The sequence below is a fragment of the Crocodylus siamensis genome, chromosome 9 (genome assembly GCF_052110815.1).
Source record: "Crocodylus siamensis isolate JL-2025a chromosome 9, ASM5211081v1, whole genome shotgun sequence".
Lineage (NCBI taxonomy): Eukaryota > Metazoa > Chordata > Crocodylia > Crocodylidae > Crocodylus > Crocodylus siamensis.
In genome coordinates, this window is record NC_143403.1 from 37,461,535 (window position 1) to 37,482,377 (window position 20,843).

General features: G+C 48.2%; 1 protein-coding gene across 8 annotated transcripts in view; it reads right to left on the minus strand.

Annotated features, from left to right (window-relative positions):
* KIFC3 (kinesin family member C3) overlaps positions 1 to 20,843 on the minus strand; it is a 48,212-nt gene that overhangs the window by 5,439 nt on the left and 21,930 nt on the right. For all 8 annotated transcript variants that reach the window (XR_016444186.1, XR_016444187.1, XM_090062878.1 and 5 more), the window contains 13 exons: positions 16,373 to 16,438; positions 15,442 to 15,582; positions 15,077 to 15,316; positions 14,433 to 14,606; positions 10,975 to 11,122; positions 10,210 to 10,340; positions 9,857 to 9,968; positions 8,388 to 8,569; positions 7,926 to 8,030; positions 6,947 to 7,077; positions 5,346 to 5,469; positions 3,846 to 3,975; positions 2,758 to 2,987 (listed from right to left, as the gene is read on the minus strand). Coding sequence is in view for 6 of the 8 variants with exons in the window: in XM_090062878.1 (XP_089919004.1) it covers positions 2,758 to 2,987; positions 3,846 to 3,975; positions 5,346 to 5,469; positions 6,947 to 7,077; positions 7,926 to 8,030; positions 8,388 to 8,569; positions 9,857 to 9,968; positions 10,210 to 10,340; positions 10,975 to 11,122; positions 14,433 to 14,606; positions 15,077 to 15,316; positions 15,442 to 15,582; positions 16,373 to 16,438 (1,914 nt within the window). In the remaining 2 variants the exon portion in view is untranslated. The remainder of the gene's footprint in view (positions 1 to 2,757; positions 2,988 to 3,845; positions 3,976 to 5,345; positions 5,470 to 6,946; positions 7,078 to 7,925; positions 8,031 to 8,387; positions 8,570 to 9,856; positions 9,969 to 10,209; positions 10,341 to 10,974; positions 11,123 to 14,432; positions 14,607 to 15,076; positions 15,317 to 15,441; positions 15,583 to 16,372; positions 16,439 to 20,843) is intronic.

Consider the following 20,843-nt stretch of genomic DNA (forward strand, 5'->3'; position numbering starts at 1 on the left):
AAGGTATCATGTCACTGCCGCCAAGACACTATTATTAATGATACTTTCCCAGTATAGCACTGTGCATTTATGCTGCCTGTAACTGACACACACTGCTTGGGGGAGATCTGAAATAAGCTATAGCAGGTGGCAACCATTCGGTGGCTCTTCCAAAGGGATTCCAGTAATTTATTGGTGGAATTCCCGGTGTGGAGGGGATTTAGATGATGCAAGAAACTTAAAAACCACAATCCATGGACAAAGAGAGGTGTGCTGGAGGAAAGTAGATGACAATGTTAAATCACAGCAATGTGTGCTGGGAGAGGGAGTGGGGGAAAGAACACCTACAACACTGCAAAAAGCTCACCCATCCCCTAGACTGGACATGAATGGCTTAGTGCAAGGTTCCTCAGATTTTTCCATTTCCAAACACAACACAGTGACCTTCATCTTCTGGAGTTTAACAGCTCCCCTCCCTCGTCTCATGCACAGCTGGAAGAATTATGAGAGAGAAACTAAAATATGAGGAAAACTTGTCACTATAAATGCACAAGCAAATACAGCTTGCCGGGAATCCCCAATAACCTGAAGTGATTTTGGTGCTACAAACGTATCCTGGAAGATCGTGCTATGCTCCGTGGAACAAGGTTCTGCCATCTAGACTCAGGCTGGCTCAGCCACACTGATTCTCTCGCGGCTGTCTCCCTTTGTAGCTCAAACTTACACTGATGTCTTTCCCCTTCAGTCCCTGAAGCTTTCCAAACAAACTACCCTGCCAGGCATGTTTAAGTAAGAAAAGGAGCTGAGAAGGAAAAGAATCCCATAAAGATATCCCAAAAAGCAATGCCAACCTCATTAACAGCAAATTAGGCAATATGAGGATACTCCCAAACAGCAACAGGAAAACTCAAGGAGACTGGCTGGTGTTGGGTGACCAAGGAAAGAGAGTCTCTTAAATATTGTGGGCTGCAATACAGCACTTTTACTCTGGAGCAGGAGTATGCTTTGCAGCAGAAAACTAAGTCATTAAGAAACAAGGTGGCTGCAGCAGGCTTCTGACAAAGGGCATTACACAGTCTGAAAACTATCTCCAATGAAACTATACTTGTGGGCAACCCTGGAAAGGACTAGCTTAAGTACGGGAGGGTTGTCCTCCATCTTACACTTTCCATGGAGACCAGCTGGGCAATATGGTGTCTGTTTCTAAAAGAACAGACAGCGAGCAATTCCCAGCTTTCCCAAGTCTGATAAAGGGAGCTACATAAATGCATACTGTGCATTACCCTAATAAAAATCAAGCGACTAGAAGGAAGCTGCTTAAATAAATGTCCAATGCACATATCTGCCCACTAACAAAATGTATGGTATTTGTAGGAGCTCTGCAAGCTTATACTTTAAAACACCATTTCATAGATTACACAGACATCAGGGCTGGAAGGGACCTCGGAAGACCATCGAGTCCAGCCCCCTGCCCCAGGGGCAGGAAGTCAGCTGGGGTCATAGGATCCTGGCAAGATATGCATCCAATTTACTCTTGAAGGTGTTCAATGTAGGTGCTTGAACCACCTCTAATGGCAAGCCGTTCCAGACCCTGGGGGCTCAGACAGTAAAGAAATTCTTCCTTGTTTTCAGCCTGAAACAGTCTTGAAGTAGTTTAAAACTGTTCGCCCTCATCATCCCTTGGGGCACTCTGGTGAACTAATGTTCCCCCAGATCCTGGTGGTCACCCCTGATAAACTTATAGGTGGCCATCAGATCACCCCTGAGCCTGTGCTTTTCCAGGTTACAGAGCCCCCTGGCTCTCAGCCTGTGGTCATAAGGTCTGTTTTCCTGACCTCTGATCATGCATGTGGCTCTTCTCTGGACTCTCTCAAGCTTCTCCACATCCTTTTTGAATTGTGGAGCCCAAAACTGGATGCAGTATTTCTGGTTTTAAACTGGAGCTTTCTTGTTCATCTTCTTGTTAATTACTGAAGCAAGCAGGCCCAAGGTGTTCAACTGCTCTTTACTCCATTATTCCCATGGAAGCAGATTTAGCTAAGAGAGAGGGAGTGGAATTTATTGATTCGCCTGTATCTGCAATGGATCTGCTGATACCCTCTCAGATACACCTGTGCAAATTCAAAGATAGCAACAGAACAGTACAGGTATCACTGAAGGCATAATAATATGCAGAAAGGGGTTATACACAGCTGTTGCTAAAACTATTTTTTGGCCTGCAGAGCATTTATTGTTGGCAATAGTAGATGGGCTGGAAGGAATCTAGGCTGATTCGTGCAGCTGCTGCTAATTAGGAAAGGTAGGTTTCCTCCATTTCTGAAGTCAGCACATCGGAGATTTCATAGATTTCATAGACATCAGGGCTGGAAGGGACCTCAGTAGATCATCGAGTTCAGCCCCCGCCCCCAGCTGACTTCCTGCCCTTTGGGGTCATAGGATCCCAGCAAGATAAGCATCCAATTTGTTCTTGAAGGTAAAAAGAATCAGTGACAACACCTGTAGAGCAGTATTGGGCCTTGTTACAGGGTCCTTTTTCAGAGTACCAGTGTACCTCAAGTGAAACCTTTTCTGCCTGTGCTCATCCAAACTAAAGCACTTCCTTTATGAGAACAGAGAGCTCATTTAGGTCACTTCCTCAGACCAGCAACAGCACCACCATTTCTGCTCCACAGACTTCTAGGTTTCTTTAGTATTTGGCACTGATTAATGTAATGTTTCCTCAATCAGAGACAACTATCCCTCCCCTATGTCTTTTTGCCCAGCAGGCCCAGACCCTACCTGCACCATCATGAGGGTTTTGCTGTCTCCGCTGAGGGAGTCTTGGAGTAAGTAGGTCAGTTTAGAGTTGCGGAATGGCACGTGACCCTGGCGGGATCGCAAAGCATAGATCACATCTCCTAGTGCTGACAGTGACTTGTTGATGTATTGGGCCTCCCGCAGCCTGTTCCCCTCTGCCCCAGACCGGCCTACCCGCTCTGATCCAGCAAGGTCTACCAGGTTAAGCTTCCCTGTAGGGAGAGAGACCAAAAACATACATACAGTTTTGGAACAGATACTAGACACAGACTTAATAGCCCTGTGCAGCTACCTTTTTGAACCATGTGGAAACAGCAGGTACAGTAAGGTCTACATAGCAATTATTGAACATGGGGAAAAACTAAGAACATAGAGCCCAGGTGGTGGCTGGGGTTCATAATGAGAACTGCAATGAAAGAAACCTGCAGCTCAGCTGCAGCTAAGAGGTTCATTAAGTTCTGTTTTATGAGTAAAGGCTAACAGCTCTATCCCGGATGGGCCAGTGCCCACTTATAAACTTAGGGTTCATCACATTATATCTAATGCAGCACCAGACCCAGGCTTGTCGCTTGCCTATGCATGATACAAAACCTACACAGCTAGTTGGGCACTGCTGAACACAGCAGTTGGTTGTTGTTTGTTTGTTTTTTTAAAGGTCCCAGCAGACCCTTGTAGCAATCATCTGGTGCCCCAAAGCATGAAACAATAAGTGCCCAATTTTACCAAGTGTAACAGGTGTTGATTAACAAGGCTCTCTTTAAAAATCCAGCTGCAGAGTCCTACCAATTCATCCCCACACTGAGTACATTACTTCCCAGCTCTGCCACTGTCTCTCAGCCTGAACTGCAACCCCCTGAGCATACCAGCCCCATGCACATACTCACCCCAGTGCTAAATGGGGTGTGTTTCTGTTTCTGTGATAAGCATCCACCAGCTATTTGATGGTATTAACTTAGTCCATGTTTTTCACTGAATCCCAATTCAGGAGTCCAAACCCAAATCCTCAGTACTTTGTCCCTCAAAGCAATCATTACAGCTCCTCCCCCTCCACCCTAGCAAGAGAGACAAACCTGTGGTTCTAAGTCCTGTGCTGTAGTCAAATCCTCTTACTGTGATGATAAGGAGAGCATGAGACCGTGAGCTGTGCTCATTCAGGTTGGTGCACTCAGTCGCTCTGTTTATATGCCCAAATTCAAACACCTAGGAAAGAGGCACAAGCTGAGCCTGTGTATCTTCACACAGTTTTTGGATGTATCCAGCCCACATCTGGCATTTTCTTATGTGGAAGCACAGCAGCCTGCTCTTTTCTGCATCTCCCTTACCACTCTGCAGCATTATTCTTCATTTTTTGTGACTAGAATTTGGGCAAGACTGAGGTGGATGGTAAGTCTTTCCTTTCTTATAGGTGTGGTTGCACTTGGCAGGTACCAGCCCTCTTTACCAGCTTCCTCTCTTCTCATTCATCTCAGCCTTTTTTGGTGGAACCATTCACAGAGGGACACATTTGTCTTCAGAGATTCCCAACAAAGATGAAAGCTAGTGTCCATGCAGAAGGTATGAAGATTTATGGCATGAACAATTAGATCCTGTGAACTGGGCTGTGGCCTAAGAGCTCTTCAAGAACTGTAGCCATCCACTGACAAATCATAGTCCCTACTGAGATGCAATAAAATTAGGTGAAAGGTCTGGTAACCTACTAATACCCCCAAGAGCCACCCAATCATAAGAATTCTTATTTTTACACTATTTGGTATCAACTTCCAAGATGCTCCTATCAATGTGGCATTTGTCACATTATATGGAAGGCCTCATTTTGATCTAGTACTATCCCTTTTCCCCTTACAAGTGCACGCCATTGTAAAGCATAAAACATACTTCAGACCTCTGTTTATCTCTGTTCTGCACAAACCTCTCATCTCTTCCCCGTTTATTTTTGCAAAGTGCTGAATCATGACATTGAGATTGCAGCAAATACACACATGTACAAAAATGCAGCTGGTACTACAGGCTGCCTCCTGGGCTATTTCTATTGGGTGCTTCAGATTCAGTCTGATGCATATGGTCTAGAGGCTAACACTGCATTTAGGAGTCTAGAAGGGCTTAAGATCTGGGCCCCCTTCCCTTCATGTTATGCATGGACGTATGAAGCACTGGCACCCATCTGACCCTACACTGTTCCCACTACTTCAGCAGCTCATCTCCATGCTTCCAGAAACTGGAATACTGGTAAATCTCTCCAAGGCAGAAGGGTGGTTCATACTTCTCCATAAAGTAACCTCTACCTAGTTCGCTCCATCACTGGGTACTTTCTCTGACCTTCTCTCCCTCCTTTGGTCTGTAATCAGTGTGACTGCAGCTTGTGCAGAACTACCCAAACTGGCTTTGCACCAGAGCTAGCGTAGCTGAGGCAGCATAGACCTCAGCACGAGCTAACTGCCATGCATTCACCCAGCTTCTCAGGCAGATTTTTCATCTGGTCATGAGCTCTAGGCTCCCATAGCTACACTGGTGGCAACACCTGGCCTCAGTTACTGCAGTGTAGACATACCCTTGGGTCTCCATCTTCTTACCTTGTTGATATCCTCAACACTCTGCACCTGGAACTCTGTCAGCCCTGGAACATACAGCTGCCCACTGCCATCTGGGCATAACTTGATGTCCAGCTTCTCCTGAGGCTCCTTCCCAAGCAAGTCCCTGAAATGACAAATAAAGTGACTCCCCTTACACTGAGTCATTTTACATTTCCTCCGTGAAAGGTTTGCCACACACAAAGGGCACAAGGCTTTTTAATCTGACTACAAGTGAACTGATCTCCCCAGCTAATGAGATACAGGTGATGGCAGTAAAGGTTCCTATTGTTTGCTTCCCTCCACAACCCTGCCAGTCATTTGGATTGTGGCCTAGAGGACAAGCTTCCTCCACCATTAGGAAAGTAGGTCCCCCTTGAGCCTCTTCCTCCCAATGGCCGCTCACTAGTAAGCATTTAACTGGTTGAGGTCAGGGGATGGTGGGGCAGGAGTGGGGTAGTGTGGGGGATGAACACAGACCAACTGCTCTGTCGTCCTAAGATTTTTCAAAAGGAACCATTCCCTCACTGGGATGTTTCATAATATATTTATAGAATCTCAACTCTTCTATACTCTCTGGGTTATGTTTGTCAGATGTGTAACACAAAATAGCTGTATGGCTCCCAGACGTAGCCACATTCAGAAATTCCAGTCCTCGTTTCTCCTGATCCAAATCACATTTGGCTTTGTAGCTTTTATTATATCACAACCAGACAGTCTCCTTCTCAGGTTCACTAGATCCGGCTCCTGTATTAACTCATTCTTGTGGTACCATCTTTTCCATTCCACCCCCTGCCAGCTCTCACCCTAACAGAGTCCACAAGAGGAAGAATGCAGAGAAGGAAAATACTTCTCATTCTTCCACACCCTAGTTCTCAGTTTCTCAACGTATCAAGCAGAATGCTAAAGGCACAATGCACAGGCAAAACCCCTTAATGTTAAAAAAAACTCCCCAATTAATTATTCCTAGGGCTTCCAAATCTATTAAAAAAAAAAAAAAAGAGAGAGAGGGTGAGAACAAACATGGAGTGGGGGAGGAAGAGAATTTCATTGTTAGCTGATGTCTGAGCACGTCCTGGCATGAACAAGCAGCCACATAAGCTGAAGGCATTTTAGGAACCCAGGGGCGGGGAAGATTTCCAGGCAAGAGTTCTGGAAGATGGGAAAAATCCCTCACTCAGCCTGAGCAACATACCACGAACAGCACATACTGCCAAGTAACATCTTAGTAGAATGAGGATTTCTGAGCTGTTCCATTACCTATACATGGGATTGGTGAAAGAGGCAGTAACGTAAGAGAAGCCTAAACGGGGAATGGGACTGAAGAGAATCGATTCTATTTTCAAATCATAGAGCATTTTCATGACTAATAAGCACAAAGAGACTTCCTGCTAAATAAGACAAAAGCAGGTGTCATTTGCACAAAACCCCAATGGCATTTGGGGTGGTGCAAGGACACAGAGGGCCCAGGCCCTCCTGGTATTCCTCACAAGGCTTGCCCTTCCCCTGGGGCTACTCTGTGTGTCATAAATTAGGCTATCCCTGCCCCTCTCCGTTCAGGCTTTTTTACTGCCTCACATCCTTCCCTCGTTCTCCCCTTTTACCTCAGGGCTTCATTGTAAATTTCTGCCACACTGACAGAGATGACATAGTTCCAGTCAGATGCTTTTCCCCGCACTTCAGAGAAGAGGAGCTGGAGAGCTCGCTGGTTAATTCCTGGGTTATCAGGAGTTCCCTGATGAGCAAAGGGAAGAAGAAAAATCTCATGTTACTCCTTTCTCTGCACTGACATAACAGAACAACTGGTGCAGGACTCCTTACAGAACTCAAAGCGAACACTTGTGAGGATGCAGCCAAGATCTCACATTGAGATAGAGCTTGAAACAGCTGCCCAGGTCTCACTGTGGAATCACTAACATTTGTATCCTGCCCCCCCGCGGAAGAAAGGGAACAGCCAAGGAGCCACAGAAAAACCAAGGTCCAACCTCCTGCTCTAAACCCTTCTGGGGTTGACAGCATACAACTTCAGTGGCGATGTGCACCCCCTGAGAGTCCCGGTGCACCCCCTGATCAGCTGGGACAGGCGGGAGTGCTGGTGCTCCCCCTGCAAGTGCTGGCTGGGGAACGGAGAGCCATGATGCTCGCAGAAGTGGCTACAGCCACTTCTGCAAGCGGCTGCAGAGATTGACTGTCTCGCAATTGACTGCGGGGGACCCCTCCAGTCAGTAGGATTGGCCACCGGCGGGGGGTCATGCTCCCCCTGACTAAGGCAGCACTCATCGCCCATGTGTGACTTGTTACATACTTAGGAATTCACAAGCCATCCATCAGGGCTGCCATGCATGATCTTGGTCACTGTGACAGAAAGGGAACTTGTACAGAATCACCAATGACCATATCCATTACACAGTCATTGGTGACTCACAGTCAACCAACCCATCTCTTCAACTGTCAGTTTACCCATGCACTATGCACACTTCCTAGCTGATCCAGAAGTGACAATGACGAGCTGTAGAATATAGTAAACAGAGCCAGAAGAAAGACTGAAAGGGAAAATGGAGAGAAATTAATAGGAAATTTTACCTCCATAGTGTAGGTCTTGCCTGCACCTGTCTGCCCATAGGCAAATATGCAAACGTTGTAGCCATCAATGCAAGAAGTGATCAGGGCCTGAACTTCCTGGAACACCTGCCACAGAGAAGCAAACAATGCATGATATTCACCTATCCATTCCCTCTGCTTCCCCCCACACCGTGAATGCCTTGCACAGATTACACATAAGAGATTCCAGTGCAGCCAGTCATTTCCAGGCATAGCCTGCAAGGCTACCTGAATTCCACTCAGCCTGCGTATTGTTAAATCTGGAAGGAAGTGCCCAGTTTGCTACTAAATCATATTGATGGTCTTTTCTCCATCCCTCTCTCACAAAAATCAGGGACCAGCAAGTGACTGTCAACCTTGTGTCCATGTCCATATTCACAGTGACCCAACACCTCTCTTTTCTGGACAAAGTCCATACCAATACAATGGTGTAGAAGGACTTACATCTTCTTGAGTTGCATGTGGGGGGAAAACCTTGTCCAGTTCAAATGACACCAACTTCCCCTTGTGCATCAGATGTAGGATAGCATCATCGTCAGGGTCAAAGGTCACTTCATTGACAGCTTCTGGCCCTTCCCCATCCTCCTTAGTTATTGGTCGGACTCTACCAAACACACGTATATTTCCTTTACATGAAAAAGAGAGAGATACAAGATATCTTATTAGCTTTATTAGGCTTATTAGGCTTCCAGCATGCCCCATCATTTCTTCACTCTGTTTCTGCAAAGTCTGGTGTGGTGAAGGGGAGGGACGTTGCTGGGGGTGGAGTGGGGCTGGAACAGAACAAAGCCACAGCTCGTCCAGGGGGTGCTGAACTTGCTCAACATTATCTGGTTTCACCCCTCTCTTGAGAAAACCTCCCATAGGACTCCTTTGATTGCCTGGGTGCTGCACTGGATGGGTGGAGGGCACGGGTGCACTGATAGAGATTTTTGGGGCCATTTCCAAGAGCTGATTTTTAAGGAGGAATATCAGCTGATAGTGATCTGATTTCCAATACCAGTCCTGCAGCTTGGAGAGCTGTGTGCAACTGGTAAGTCTGGTGTGGTGGAAGGGTAGCAGGAAGGGAAGGGGTGTGGGGGGGCAGATGAAGACCCCCGCAGTGACGGAGGAGTGGGGCTGGGGCACGCACTGCCCAGCTGGAGTGGGGCAGGCGTGGGATGGAGCAGGAAGGAGCGAGTGGCTCCTGCCACTGTGTACTGCTTGTCTAGGAGCCACTGCTCTGGCACTCACCTACTCCACCACTGCTCCTGCTGCTCATCCAGGAGGGACAAGCCACGGCTGTCCCACACCTGCCCCACCCCAGCTGGGCAACACTTGCCCCAGCCCCACTTCTCTCTCACCGTGGGAGCCTTCATCTGCCCCCACACACCTTTTCCTTCCCCACTCCCCCTCCACTACACCAGACTTACCAGCTGCACACACTCTCCAAGCTGCTGGGCTGTGCTCCTCGCTGCCTATGTGCTGCGCTGCAGCTGTGTGCAAGCATGGGCATTTATTAGCCAAATTAATCGGCCACATCAGGCCAATTTCTGACACGATAAATTTTCTTTACATTGGTGCTGATACGATATTGGACTGATGTATCGGTGCACCTCTACTGGACAGTGATGTGGCTCCTGCGTGGGGACAGTCATCTGAACCATTAAAACATGTCTCAAATGGTTATGATTTCAAGAGAGACCTCAGGCTCTTATAAATGCATCAGTTAATACATGTAAGCTCCTGTCCCTGTTTTTAAGGTCACCTCGCCTCCCAACCCCCCACCTCAAAGTCAGAGATTCTAGCCTCAAACCTGAGCAAGGGTCTAACTTCCAGCCTGTAACAGCGCTTGTACTGGGGAATTCTGTTTATTTCTGCTGCTACAGGAAGATGAACATGACCTGTCCAGAAAACCCTCCTCTCATACAGACCTTTCAGCCGCACCAGCTCATTGTGACATTTTTTGCGGAGTTGGAGCTCCCTCCGATATTTCCTTAGTAGCTCTCGATTTGTGTTGTTCACCTCTTCAATTGCTTGCCCAATCTGAGAGAGTAGAGACAGAGACTGAGCTACATGAGAACATGTGAACATATAGAACCCACCCTCCCCAGCATGACACCTTCTATTCAGTAAACAAGCATAACAACAAAAAGGAAAGGCTGGCATCCCATGTCAGGGAACTCATGGATCTCTCTCGGATTCAAATAGCAAGACTAAATGTTACAAAAGGATACCCACTTGGTCCTGAAGCAGTGCAGAGTAAGAACTCCCCCATCTTGCTCACCTCTGTCTTGGCATTGTGTAGGGTCTCCTGAAGTAGGAGTGGGAAATCTCGGACCTGCCGTTTCAGGCTGTTGTAGTCATTTGTGAGGGTTCTGAGTGCTGGCTGGAGTGTGAGGAGATTTGTCCGGACTCCTGCACATAAACATGATGATTAATAAGTCTCACATTAAAGAGAAGCTGTTACCCTACATACAGAGAGGACTCTACCTTCAAGGAAACAAAACCTTCCCTGACTTGGGGCTCTAAGCCTGAATGCAAATGACCAACAGGGTGGATGACAGAGAAGCATGTGGGGTGGGATAAGCCACTAATACTGTAAGGCAACATTTCTTAACCTGTGGGTCTCGACCCAAAAGTGGGTCAGAAAAATATGAAGTGGTTAAGAAAAAACTTTAAAAATGGATTCTCCTTTAAAGGAGAAAAACATGGAAAACCGTGGCTTTTCCCTTGCAAGCTGTCAGATTTCCAGTCTGCAAGGGGCACCTGGGCTGCTTGGAGACCTTCATGCCCCACATGAAGGGGGCTGGGAGAAAGGAACACTGGGTCAGGACTAGCTATTCATGTTTACAAATGGGTCCTGGTACAAAAAATGTTGAGAACCACTGCTGTAGGGCACACCTAAATTCAATTGCAGCTTCCACTGACTAACTCCTGAGCAAGTCCAGAGTCATGTGAGTATCTGTTACTTCATCTGAAGAGGAATTCCCCAGCACCTGACTCATGCAGACATTACACAGCGCACACATTAGTTTCCCTTCTTCCTCACCTGCTAGGTTCTCATGGACCGCTTTCATTTCTACTTGAGCTCGTGCAAATGCCTCTTCAATGGCCTGGTTCTTCTCATCTTCCATCTTCTGCATCTCTTCCAACATCTGTCCATGAGCCCGCTCCAGCTCAGACTCATAAAGCATGATCTAGGAAGGAAACCACAACAGAGCAGCTAATCTCCCTGTAACTGCTGAGAGCCTTGTTAGCACTGTGGGTTCCCAAACCTCACACTGCTGTACTTATTACCACACACTATGGGACAAAATGAATTTTGGAGGATGGGGGGACTACTGCCACTGCTGGCCCGCTGAGCAACCCTTGCAAAGCCAGCAGACCAAGGCAGTTAAGGGAGCCCACCCCTGCCCCAGCCCAGGCACAATCTGTGAGCAAGGCAAGAGCCCCCAAGGGCACACTTGCCTGCCTGTACACTAATGCCAGGAGCCTGGGCAACAAGCAGGAGGAGCTCATCCTCCTGCTCAGTGAAAAGAATTATGACGTCACTGGGATAACGAAGACCTGGTGGGACTCCACCCATGACTGGACCACGGGTATAGAGGGCTATACCCTGTACAGGAGGGATCGTGTTGACAAAAGGGCGAGGGTGTAGCTCTCTATGTGAAGGAAAGCTACATGTCCCTGCAAGCTGATGTTGGCGACCGGCATGGACAGCTAGAGACCCTCTGGGTAAAAATTCGTGGGGAATACGGCACAGGGGACACAACGGTGGGAGTCTACTACAGACCTCCCACTCAAAGTCCTGAGCTTGACCAGGAGTTCACCCGGAAACAGACTGAGGCCACTTGCTCCAGGACCTTGGTTGTCATGGGTGACTTCACTTACCCAGACATCTCGTGGGAAGATCACTCAGCAAAATCCAAGTGGTCACAAAGCTTTCTCTCGTGCGTGGATGACCTCTACCTGACTCAAGAAGTCTATGGGCCAACGAGAGGCAAAGCGCTGCTCGACCTGGTACTGGCTACGGGGGACGACCTAATCGGCGACCTAGTGATCGATGGGAAGCTGGGTGACAGCGACCACAAGCTGATCACCTTCACCATCCGCCATAAAGCTGACAAGTCAGTCAGCAACACAGAAGCCCTTGACTTCAGGAAAGCAGACTTTGACAAGCTCAAGAGGCTTGTCAGTCAGGCCCTTAGGGACCGTGACCCCAGGGAGATGGGAGTTCAAGAACAGTGGTTGCTTCTCAAGAAAGCGATCCTCAATGCACAAGCTAAATCTATTCCAACATGGAGGAAAGGCAGCAAGAAGGCACAGCAGCCCTCCTGGCTCTCCAGGGACCTAGCGGACCTCCTGCAGCTAAAAAGGAAAGCCTACAAAGGATGAAGGACGGGATTCACCTCCAAGGAGGATTATTCTGCGCTGGTCCAGTCCTGCAGGGAGCAAACCAGGAAAGCCAAGGCTGCAACTGAACTCCAACTAGCTTCAAGCATCAAGGACAATAAAAAGTCCTTTTTCAGGTATGTGGGGAGCCGGAGGAAAAGCAAGGGCAACGTTGGACCCCTGCTAAACCACATGGGGCAACTGACGCCCAGGAAAAAGCCAACCTATTAAATAGGTACTTTGCGTCAGTCTGTCATCAGTCCCACGGGACGCCCATGCCTGCTATGGGACAGGTAGATCCGGGTGATGGGGATCCCCTGCCCTCCATAAATGCTGACCTTGTGAAGGAACACCTTGAGAAGCTGGATACCTTCAAGTCAGCCGGCCCTGACAATCTGCACCCCAGGGTACTCAAGGAGCTGGCGAACGTCATAGCCCAGCCCTTGGCATGAATCTTTGAAAACTCCTAGCGCTCTGGTGTAGTGCCTGAAGACTGGAAGAAGGCCAATGTGGTGCCGATCTTCAAGAAAGGGAGGAGAATGGATCCGGCTAACTACAGGCCCATTAGCCTGACTTCTACCCTGGGGAAGATCTTAGAAAAGTTTATGAAGGAGGCCATCCTTGAGGGACTGGCCCGGGCTAACATCCTAAGGGATAGCCAGCACAGGTTTGTTGCAGGTAGGTCTTGTTTGACCGATCTCATTTCCTTCTATGACCAGGTGACCTATCACCTGGACGAGGCAGAAGAGATTGACATCATATATCTTGACTTCAAAAAAGCTTTTGATCTGGTATCCCATGATCACCTCTTGGCCAAACTGGCCAGTTGTGGCCTTGGCTCCACCACGATCCGCTGGCTGGGAAACTGGCTCCGTGGTCGGACCCAGAGGGTTATAATTGATGGCAGTCACTCATCGTGGTGCCCTGTGACCAGTGGGGTCCCTCAAGGCTCTGTCCTGGGACCCATACTGTTCAACATCTTCATTAATGATGTGGACATTGGAGTCAGGAGTGGACTGGCCAAGTTCGCCGATGACACCAAACTTTGGGGCAAAGCATCCACGCCAGAAGATAGGCGGGTGATCCAGGCTGACCTGGACAAGCTCAGCAAATGGGCAGATGAGAACCTGATGGTGTTTAACACTGAAAAATGCAAGGTTCTCCACCTTGGGAGGAAAAACCTGCAGCATCCTTATAGGCTCGGCAGTGCTACATTGGATAGCACTACAGAAGAGACTTGGGGGTCATCACTGACCACAGGATGAACATGAGCCTGCAATGCGATGCTGCGGCTAATAAAGCGACCAAAACGCTGGCTTGCATCCATAGATGTTTCTCGAGCAAATCCCGGGACGTCATTCTCCCCTTGTACTCGGCCTTGATGAGGCCGCAGCTGGAGTACTGCGTCCAGTTTTGGGCTCCACAATTCAAAAAGGATGTGGAGAAGCTTGAGAGAGTCCAGAGGAGAGCCACGCGCATGCTCAGAGGTCAGGAAAACAGATCTTACGATAATAGGCTGAGAGACATGGGACTCTTTAGCCTGGAAAAGCGCAGGCTCAGGGGTGATCTGATGGCCACCTATAAGTTTATCAGGGGTCACCACCAGGATCTGGGGGAACGTTTGTTCACCAGAGCGCCCCAAGGGATGACGAGGTCGAATGGTCACAAACTCCTGCAAGACCGTTTCAGGCTGGACATAAGGAAGAATGTCTTTACTGCCCGAGCCCCCAAGGTCTGGAACAGTCTGCCAGTGGAGGTGGTTCAAGCACCTACATTGAGCACCTTCAGGAGTAAATTGGATGCTTATCTTGCTGGGATCCTATGACGCCAGCTGACTTCCTGCCCTTTGGGCAGGGGGCTGGACTCGATCTCTCGAGGTCCCTTCCAGCCCTGATGTCTATGAAATCTATGAATTAGACGCACACGCACTAAACAAAAGGAGCCATTCAACAGTGAGTAACTTCACAATGGATCCTCTCCAAGTTCTTCCCCACTATCTCCCCTGTGGCACTACATCCAAGATTGACTGCAATCTGTCATATTCCTGTAGCCATTTTCTTCCCTTTCTCACAGACAAATTGGAAGTTTTCCCACCCTCTGAGTCGTAATAAATACCTGGGCTCTAAGCTGGGCTGCAGTCTTATGTGAGTTCTGAAGCTGCTGCTCCATCTCCTTCAGCACCTGCTTCTGCATGCCCACCTGCTCCTTCAAATACTGGTTTCGGGACTGAGCTTCACACAGAACTTGCTTTGCCTTGGATGACTCCACTTCCACCGTTTTGATGATACACTACAAAGAAATATTCCAAAATACAGGCACTTGAGAGAGAGTCTGCAGGAACCTCCAACCAAATGGAATCCATCTGGCCTAGGACAGACCTGACATTAGTTAAGTCAACGGCATCAAAGCATGAACCATTACAGATGTTACTCATTTACTTAAAATGCTGCAATTCTAACTCATGGGTTTTTACTTAAAAGACTGGGATCCTTACTGGGGCAGTATGTTTTGCCTAACTGCAGACATCATACAAGCTACAGACAAGCAACAGTGTTCCACAACTTGCAAGCTGCCCCTGGATTCTCTGAGCCAAGCTCCAACCTAGTTTATACTCTGTCTAAGGTCAATGGAACTGCTAGGAGGCAGAGTTTCGACTTTTCTCTCTAACCAAAATTGAAATACAGGTGTTCTGTGCTGTTTATTAACAGAAAGTGGGGAGAATGATGAAAAACCATCCTGAATCATGGGTTCCACCTCACCTTTATCTGCTGGGGCTGGGCTTTCAGACTGGCTATAGTTTCCTGGCTGTCCCGTAGCCGCCGGCTGAGTCGCTCCTCCTCCTCAGCCTTCTCAGCAAGGGAATCCTTCAAGCGCAACTCCACCTCAGCCAGGCGATTGGTCTTCTGCTGCACCTCCAGGTCCAACTCAGAGAGCCTCCCCTTTGCCTCCCCCACCTCTAGTTGCAGCTGGGCCAGCCTTTCTTGCAACCTTGCATTCTCCTGCAAACCAAATTGGGAGGAGGAGGAGAAGAAGTCACTTGTCATGCAATCAACAACAGGCACAAGGATGTTCTGCACCAGGACCGTAAGCAAATGCGTGCTACCTCTTGTTGTGACCTCTTTACCTGAACATGTTCACAGTCAACACATTTCACATGCTGCTTCCTCAGCTCCAGCAGCTCTGCCTCACATGACTTCATTTCCTGCTTTAGACGCTCGTTCTCAGTAACTAGCAGATCCCGGTGCTTTTCCAAGTCAGTGCCACCCTGACAACGGACAAAGATGAGAATATGATATTTTTCATTTCTCCCCCCACAGGCCAAATTCTGCTTTATTCTACATTCATGGAACTCATCTGATCTCAGTGACAGTTAAACCTGTAAAAATAAAAATCATGATTTGGCACAATGTCTTCAACAATAAAGAATTCAAACGTCCCTGAAGAATCAGGGCCACTATTTTTAAGACTGCATTGAACAAATTACTTAACAGACTTTGATTAGTCTACCTCAGATTTGTCAGACCTACACAGGATGACATCTATGATCACTGGCGATGCATAGGGGGTGCACGCAGGTTCACATGCACCCCGAGCTTGGTGGTGCACCCATTGCAAAAAGGCGCTGCCAATACTGTTGGCGATGCCTGTGGGCAGTCACTGCTCACCCCCTCTCCTCCCCCTGCTGCCGACACCACCAGTGACATCTGCGGGCAGTTCACCATCATCGCTGGCTGCTACTGCCAGCGATGTCTGCGGGTGGTTGCTCACCACCTCCATCCTCCTCCCCACCCCCTGCCAGCACTGTGGCTCCCCACTTGCCTGCGCATGCTCCTGCTGCCAACAGTGCCACCGCTGCCTGTGGGAGCTCACCTTGCCACCATAGCCTCCAGGGGCACACATCATTCATATATATGGTTCTGGCATTAATTTAGCCACCATACTTGGACCTCTAAGATGACCTTCATTTATGCAAAGATTTCTTTTTTGTTGCACACAAAATATGAGGAACTTACAACTTCAACTAAGAATCAACAGATCAGTTTTAAAAGACTCACCAGCCCTGAATGGAATCTGTTTATTTCTTGAGTTTGAGCCAGGAGTTTGTCCTTCAGATTTTCAATCTGTCAATCAAACAGGCAAAAAAGTCAGGCTAACCCAATGATCCTCTTGTCCATTCTGATTAAAAAATACCTCTTTCAAGCCCACAAAGACTCAAGGTATATATATTCTCTCTAAAGTTTGCAATCATCTGCCAAAAGAAAGGTGCTTCAAGTAGAAAAGGGAAGACTGTCAATTTCATACAAGCCATGTAGAGCTATGTATGTAGGACCACGCAGAATGTTAGCTCCAGTAGTCAGTAACCTCCTTAAAACAGCATTGTCCAACACAATATTTAGAGACTGCAGGTCCTGAGCAGACAACTTGTCATACACAATCCATCAGGGGCCATGTATCAGCACACAAGCAATGCCCTCTCTTTCTTACTGAAGAAACACTTATAGAGGATCACATAATCAGTGGAGAGCATAAACTAGCAGCCCTGGCTGACTGTAAGCTTCCACTGGGACCCCAGAAAGGGGAAGAAATACAGCTCAAGATAGAGATCAGATATTAGTAGTGGGAAGAGACCTAATTGATCACCTGCTACTAAAGGTGCACCTATACATCGATCCCATTCAGATTACCATCAATATAAGAAAAATGGGCTGTATTGGCAATCAGCCTTTTTTGGCTGATGTGGTCAATTATGCCACTGATAAATGCCCCGTGCATGCACACAGCTGCAGCACAGCACGCAGGTGGCCAAGAACACAGCCTGGCAGTGTGCAAAGCAGCCTAATCTGGCTGATTAGTCTATCTTTCTATTGTGAGGAAAGGGATGTGGCAGGGCCAGATCAAGGGCCTAGTGGTGAGGGAGGGAGTGGGGCTGGGGCACGGGCAGGTACTGCACAGCCGGGGCGGAGCATGGGACAGAGTTGTAAGTGGCTCATCAGGGAGCCAGAGTGCAGGGGGTGACTCCCACCACTGCTCACACCCCAGGAGGGCATGGGGATGTGCGCCCCTAGATCAGCATGTGGGCCAAGGGTGGGCTGCCACTGCAGGCTGGGGTCGGGATGGCACTGGGCTTTTTTTCTTTTTTGGGAGGGTGGGGGGGAAGGCTGGGCTGGGCTTGGGACAGGCAGCAGTGGCACTAGGAGGGGGCGTTGGAGAGGGGTATGGTGAATTTTGGGATGGCTGCAGCCCCCCCAGTAGCTTCCTCCCAGTGCTGCCACCGCCCACCCTGAGCGCAGCCTAGCCCCCCACCAGGAAGAGCCTGATGCAGCCCCGGTCCCAGGCCACAGCAGCAGCCTACCCTTCCCCCGAGCAGATCTGGGGAGCACATGCCCCCATGCCCTCCTGGGGTGCATGCAGCACTGGGAGCCACCTTCCCCCCACGCCCCCTAAACAAGCCGCTTGCAGCTCCATCTTGCGACCTGCCCTGGCTGTGCAGCGCCTGCCCCTGCCCTTGCCCCACTCCCTCCCTCACCATGGGGGCCTTCTTGGCAGCATCTTATTCCATCCAATTTAAATGTTAAATATTCCAATAGATAAGTTCCCACCAGTTCCCTTGAATAGACCATTCCCTTAATGTAAGATCACACTCCTATCATCCTTCCCTACCACCTCAATCAGCCAAAGTTTTCTTTCCTCAGTTTCATTTCATTTCTCTCAGTCAGTTATTTCTCTTCAAAAACCTTTTGGGTGGCTGGCCCAGCAAAGTGTAAGCTTCTGTCATAAGACACAAACCTCTCACATCTGATTATTTAAACAGAAACTTAGTTTTCAGGTAACAGTCTCCATTACATGAACACATTGGTCATTTGCCCACCACCCTTCACCAGTGCAGAAGAGAAACCTTAATAAACTGGGGGGGGGGCAGGGAGAGGGAAGCTTGGCTTCATTCATTGAGTGAATATTCCACACCTCAACTGTGTTTGGTGCATGAAAATGATAACCTCCTTAGCATAATGTGCCTTTTACTCTCCTACACTTTTTTTTTGTTGCTTTTTCCGCTAGGAAAGAGGATGCCAAAATATGGCAAATGTTGGCTCCTGAACTCCTTGAAAAACCTTAAGACATGGGAAAACTACTCCTAAAGAGCAGAGAAGTCAAACTTTTTTCTGCATATAGCACACCATTCTCATTCTTCATGTAATTAAAGATCCATGTCATCAATGTTCTTGTTTTCTGTGTCGATGAACAAGAGAAGGAAGACATTCAGGCAAAATGTATGGCATCTGTGCAGGATTCGCTATTATTTTTCAGTTTTATTCTTCCAGCAGCATAAAACAAGGAAAGCCATTGAAAAATATTACTAAGGTTATTAAAATTAACTGCTGCAGCTGTGATTTTCTAGAAGACATGCCAGCTACATTACAAGAACCTATTATTTTCATTTATAGTGTTTAAATGCCAACTATATGCTTCAATGAGGACACTGTCCTTGCCAAAAAATAAAATGCCTTATAGTCCAAGGCCTCAACCCTGCAATAAAAACAACACAGGCAGACCCCTGTACTTGTGCTAAGCCCCAATGTTTTCAGTGGGTCTTCATACAGCTGGAGTTGTCTATATGTACATAGCAATATGTAGGGTAACAGCCTAATATAACAACATGAATGTGTCAGATATACCATGGAAGACTTGTAGATGACTACACCATGCTCATCGTATATATTTAGTTTAATAGTTTTAAGTATCCACATTTCTATAGTTAAAAAAGCTCCCTAATAGGCAGACTTTTCACTGTAGAGCAGTAGTTTTCAACCTTTTTAGACTTGAGGCACCCGCAGAAAATGCCAGCTTTTACCTTTTCACTCATTTTTTTTTTTGACTACGGAAAAATAGCAGAACAGTTTTTCTGTTGCAAAGATCTTAGAAAAACCACAACAGGCCATAATGTTTTTAACATTGTGGATTCTTATTTGAAATCTCTGGGTATATGTTGTGAATCATGTTTACACTCGTAACAGTGTTAACATTGTGCAGCAGCACCCTTGAAAGGATCTCAAGGCACCGCAGGATGCAGAGGCACTCTGGTTGAGAATCACTTTTCTATAGTAACACCAACATGTTGCTACTCAAAATACCCAGGGTGCCGACAGCTCCCTGCTGTAACTCCTGGAGCTCCACAGAAAGCGTCATGAGTTACAGCAACTCCCAGACATTCGCTGTTGGGTGAAGAGTGGGGAGGGGATGGGAAATGGAGCTCCACTTTGGAGCTGATCCAGGACCAGCTGTGTGTCTGCAGCTTCTTTTCCTCAGCTGCACCCCTTCCACCCTCCCCCACCCCCAGCTCCAGTGCTCTCTGCAGGACGGGAAGGGGTAGAAGGGACAGGACAGAGCTGTAGGCTGGGGTTTGCCCAGCTTGCACCAGAGGGAGGGCAGGTGGATTGGAGTCCCCTGCCTTGGGGGGAGGGTTCAATCCACCTGCCCTCCCCAGTGCAGGCTGGGCAAACCCCAGCCCAGAGCTTCCTCCCCTCCCTTCTCTCCACTCCAATCCTGTAGACAGCATCAGGGATGGGGCTGGGCTGCATCAGTTAATGAATGTGCTCCACTTTGAAGCACCTTCATGTGAACCCTCATGTAATGTGGGTTAATTTGCTGCATTATCGGCACTTTTAAAGTGCTTTGCAGCCACGCACTTCTGAGGGCACAGCTGTAGAGAGCTTTCAACTGCCAACTGTGTTACAAATATCACTTCTGTCAGAGCTTCCCAGATTCTGCTTCCTGGTCAGAGCTCTCAAGCACATGAGCTAGCAGGACATGGAAGGGATGGGACAGCAGTGTGGTTAACCAGCATACAGAATTGGGTCACAACAGAGAACTAGGTGGAATACAGAGTACTTCAAAAGTAGAGAAAGGACACTGCTACATGGAGGAAGGACAGTGACCCAGAGGACTGAGCTTGAGCCTGGACAAAACTTGTGCTCCAGAGTCTGTCAGATTGCTGGAGAAGCCACAAAAATGTGGCAAAGCAACTCAATGATTTCTCCCAAACATATATTTCATCTGGGGTGCATCCATATGTACATGCATGTGCATTTCCCCAGGGGAGAAGCAGCAGGGGCACATAGTTGTGCCCCTGCTACTTGTCCCTGGAGAACACTCATGCATGCATGCTCTGAGGTGCAGCTAGTTGCTCCAGGTGGGGTTGGAAAGGCTGAGGCCAGCACCTGGGCTGGCCCCAGCAGCCTTACTTGGGGTTCTGGGGGCTTCTCAGAGCTCCAGTGGTGGCAATCCAGCACATGGAGCCTTGCTAGCATCTGGAATGTGGCTCTGGTCTCAGGTGGCGCACGTTGCTGCCTTGTGCACCGCTCAACTTTTTTCAGGCACGGGTTTTTTTTGATGCTGGGATCTCCCAGTGTTAAAGTAACCCATTGTGCTTTAAGTTATCAGTACAGCGAACACCTGCACATGCGGTGTGCACAATTTGCCATGCTACAGATGGTTCTGGTGCGCTGCATACCACACGTGTGTGCTCGT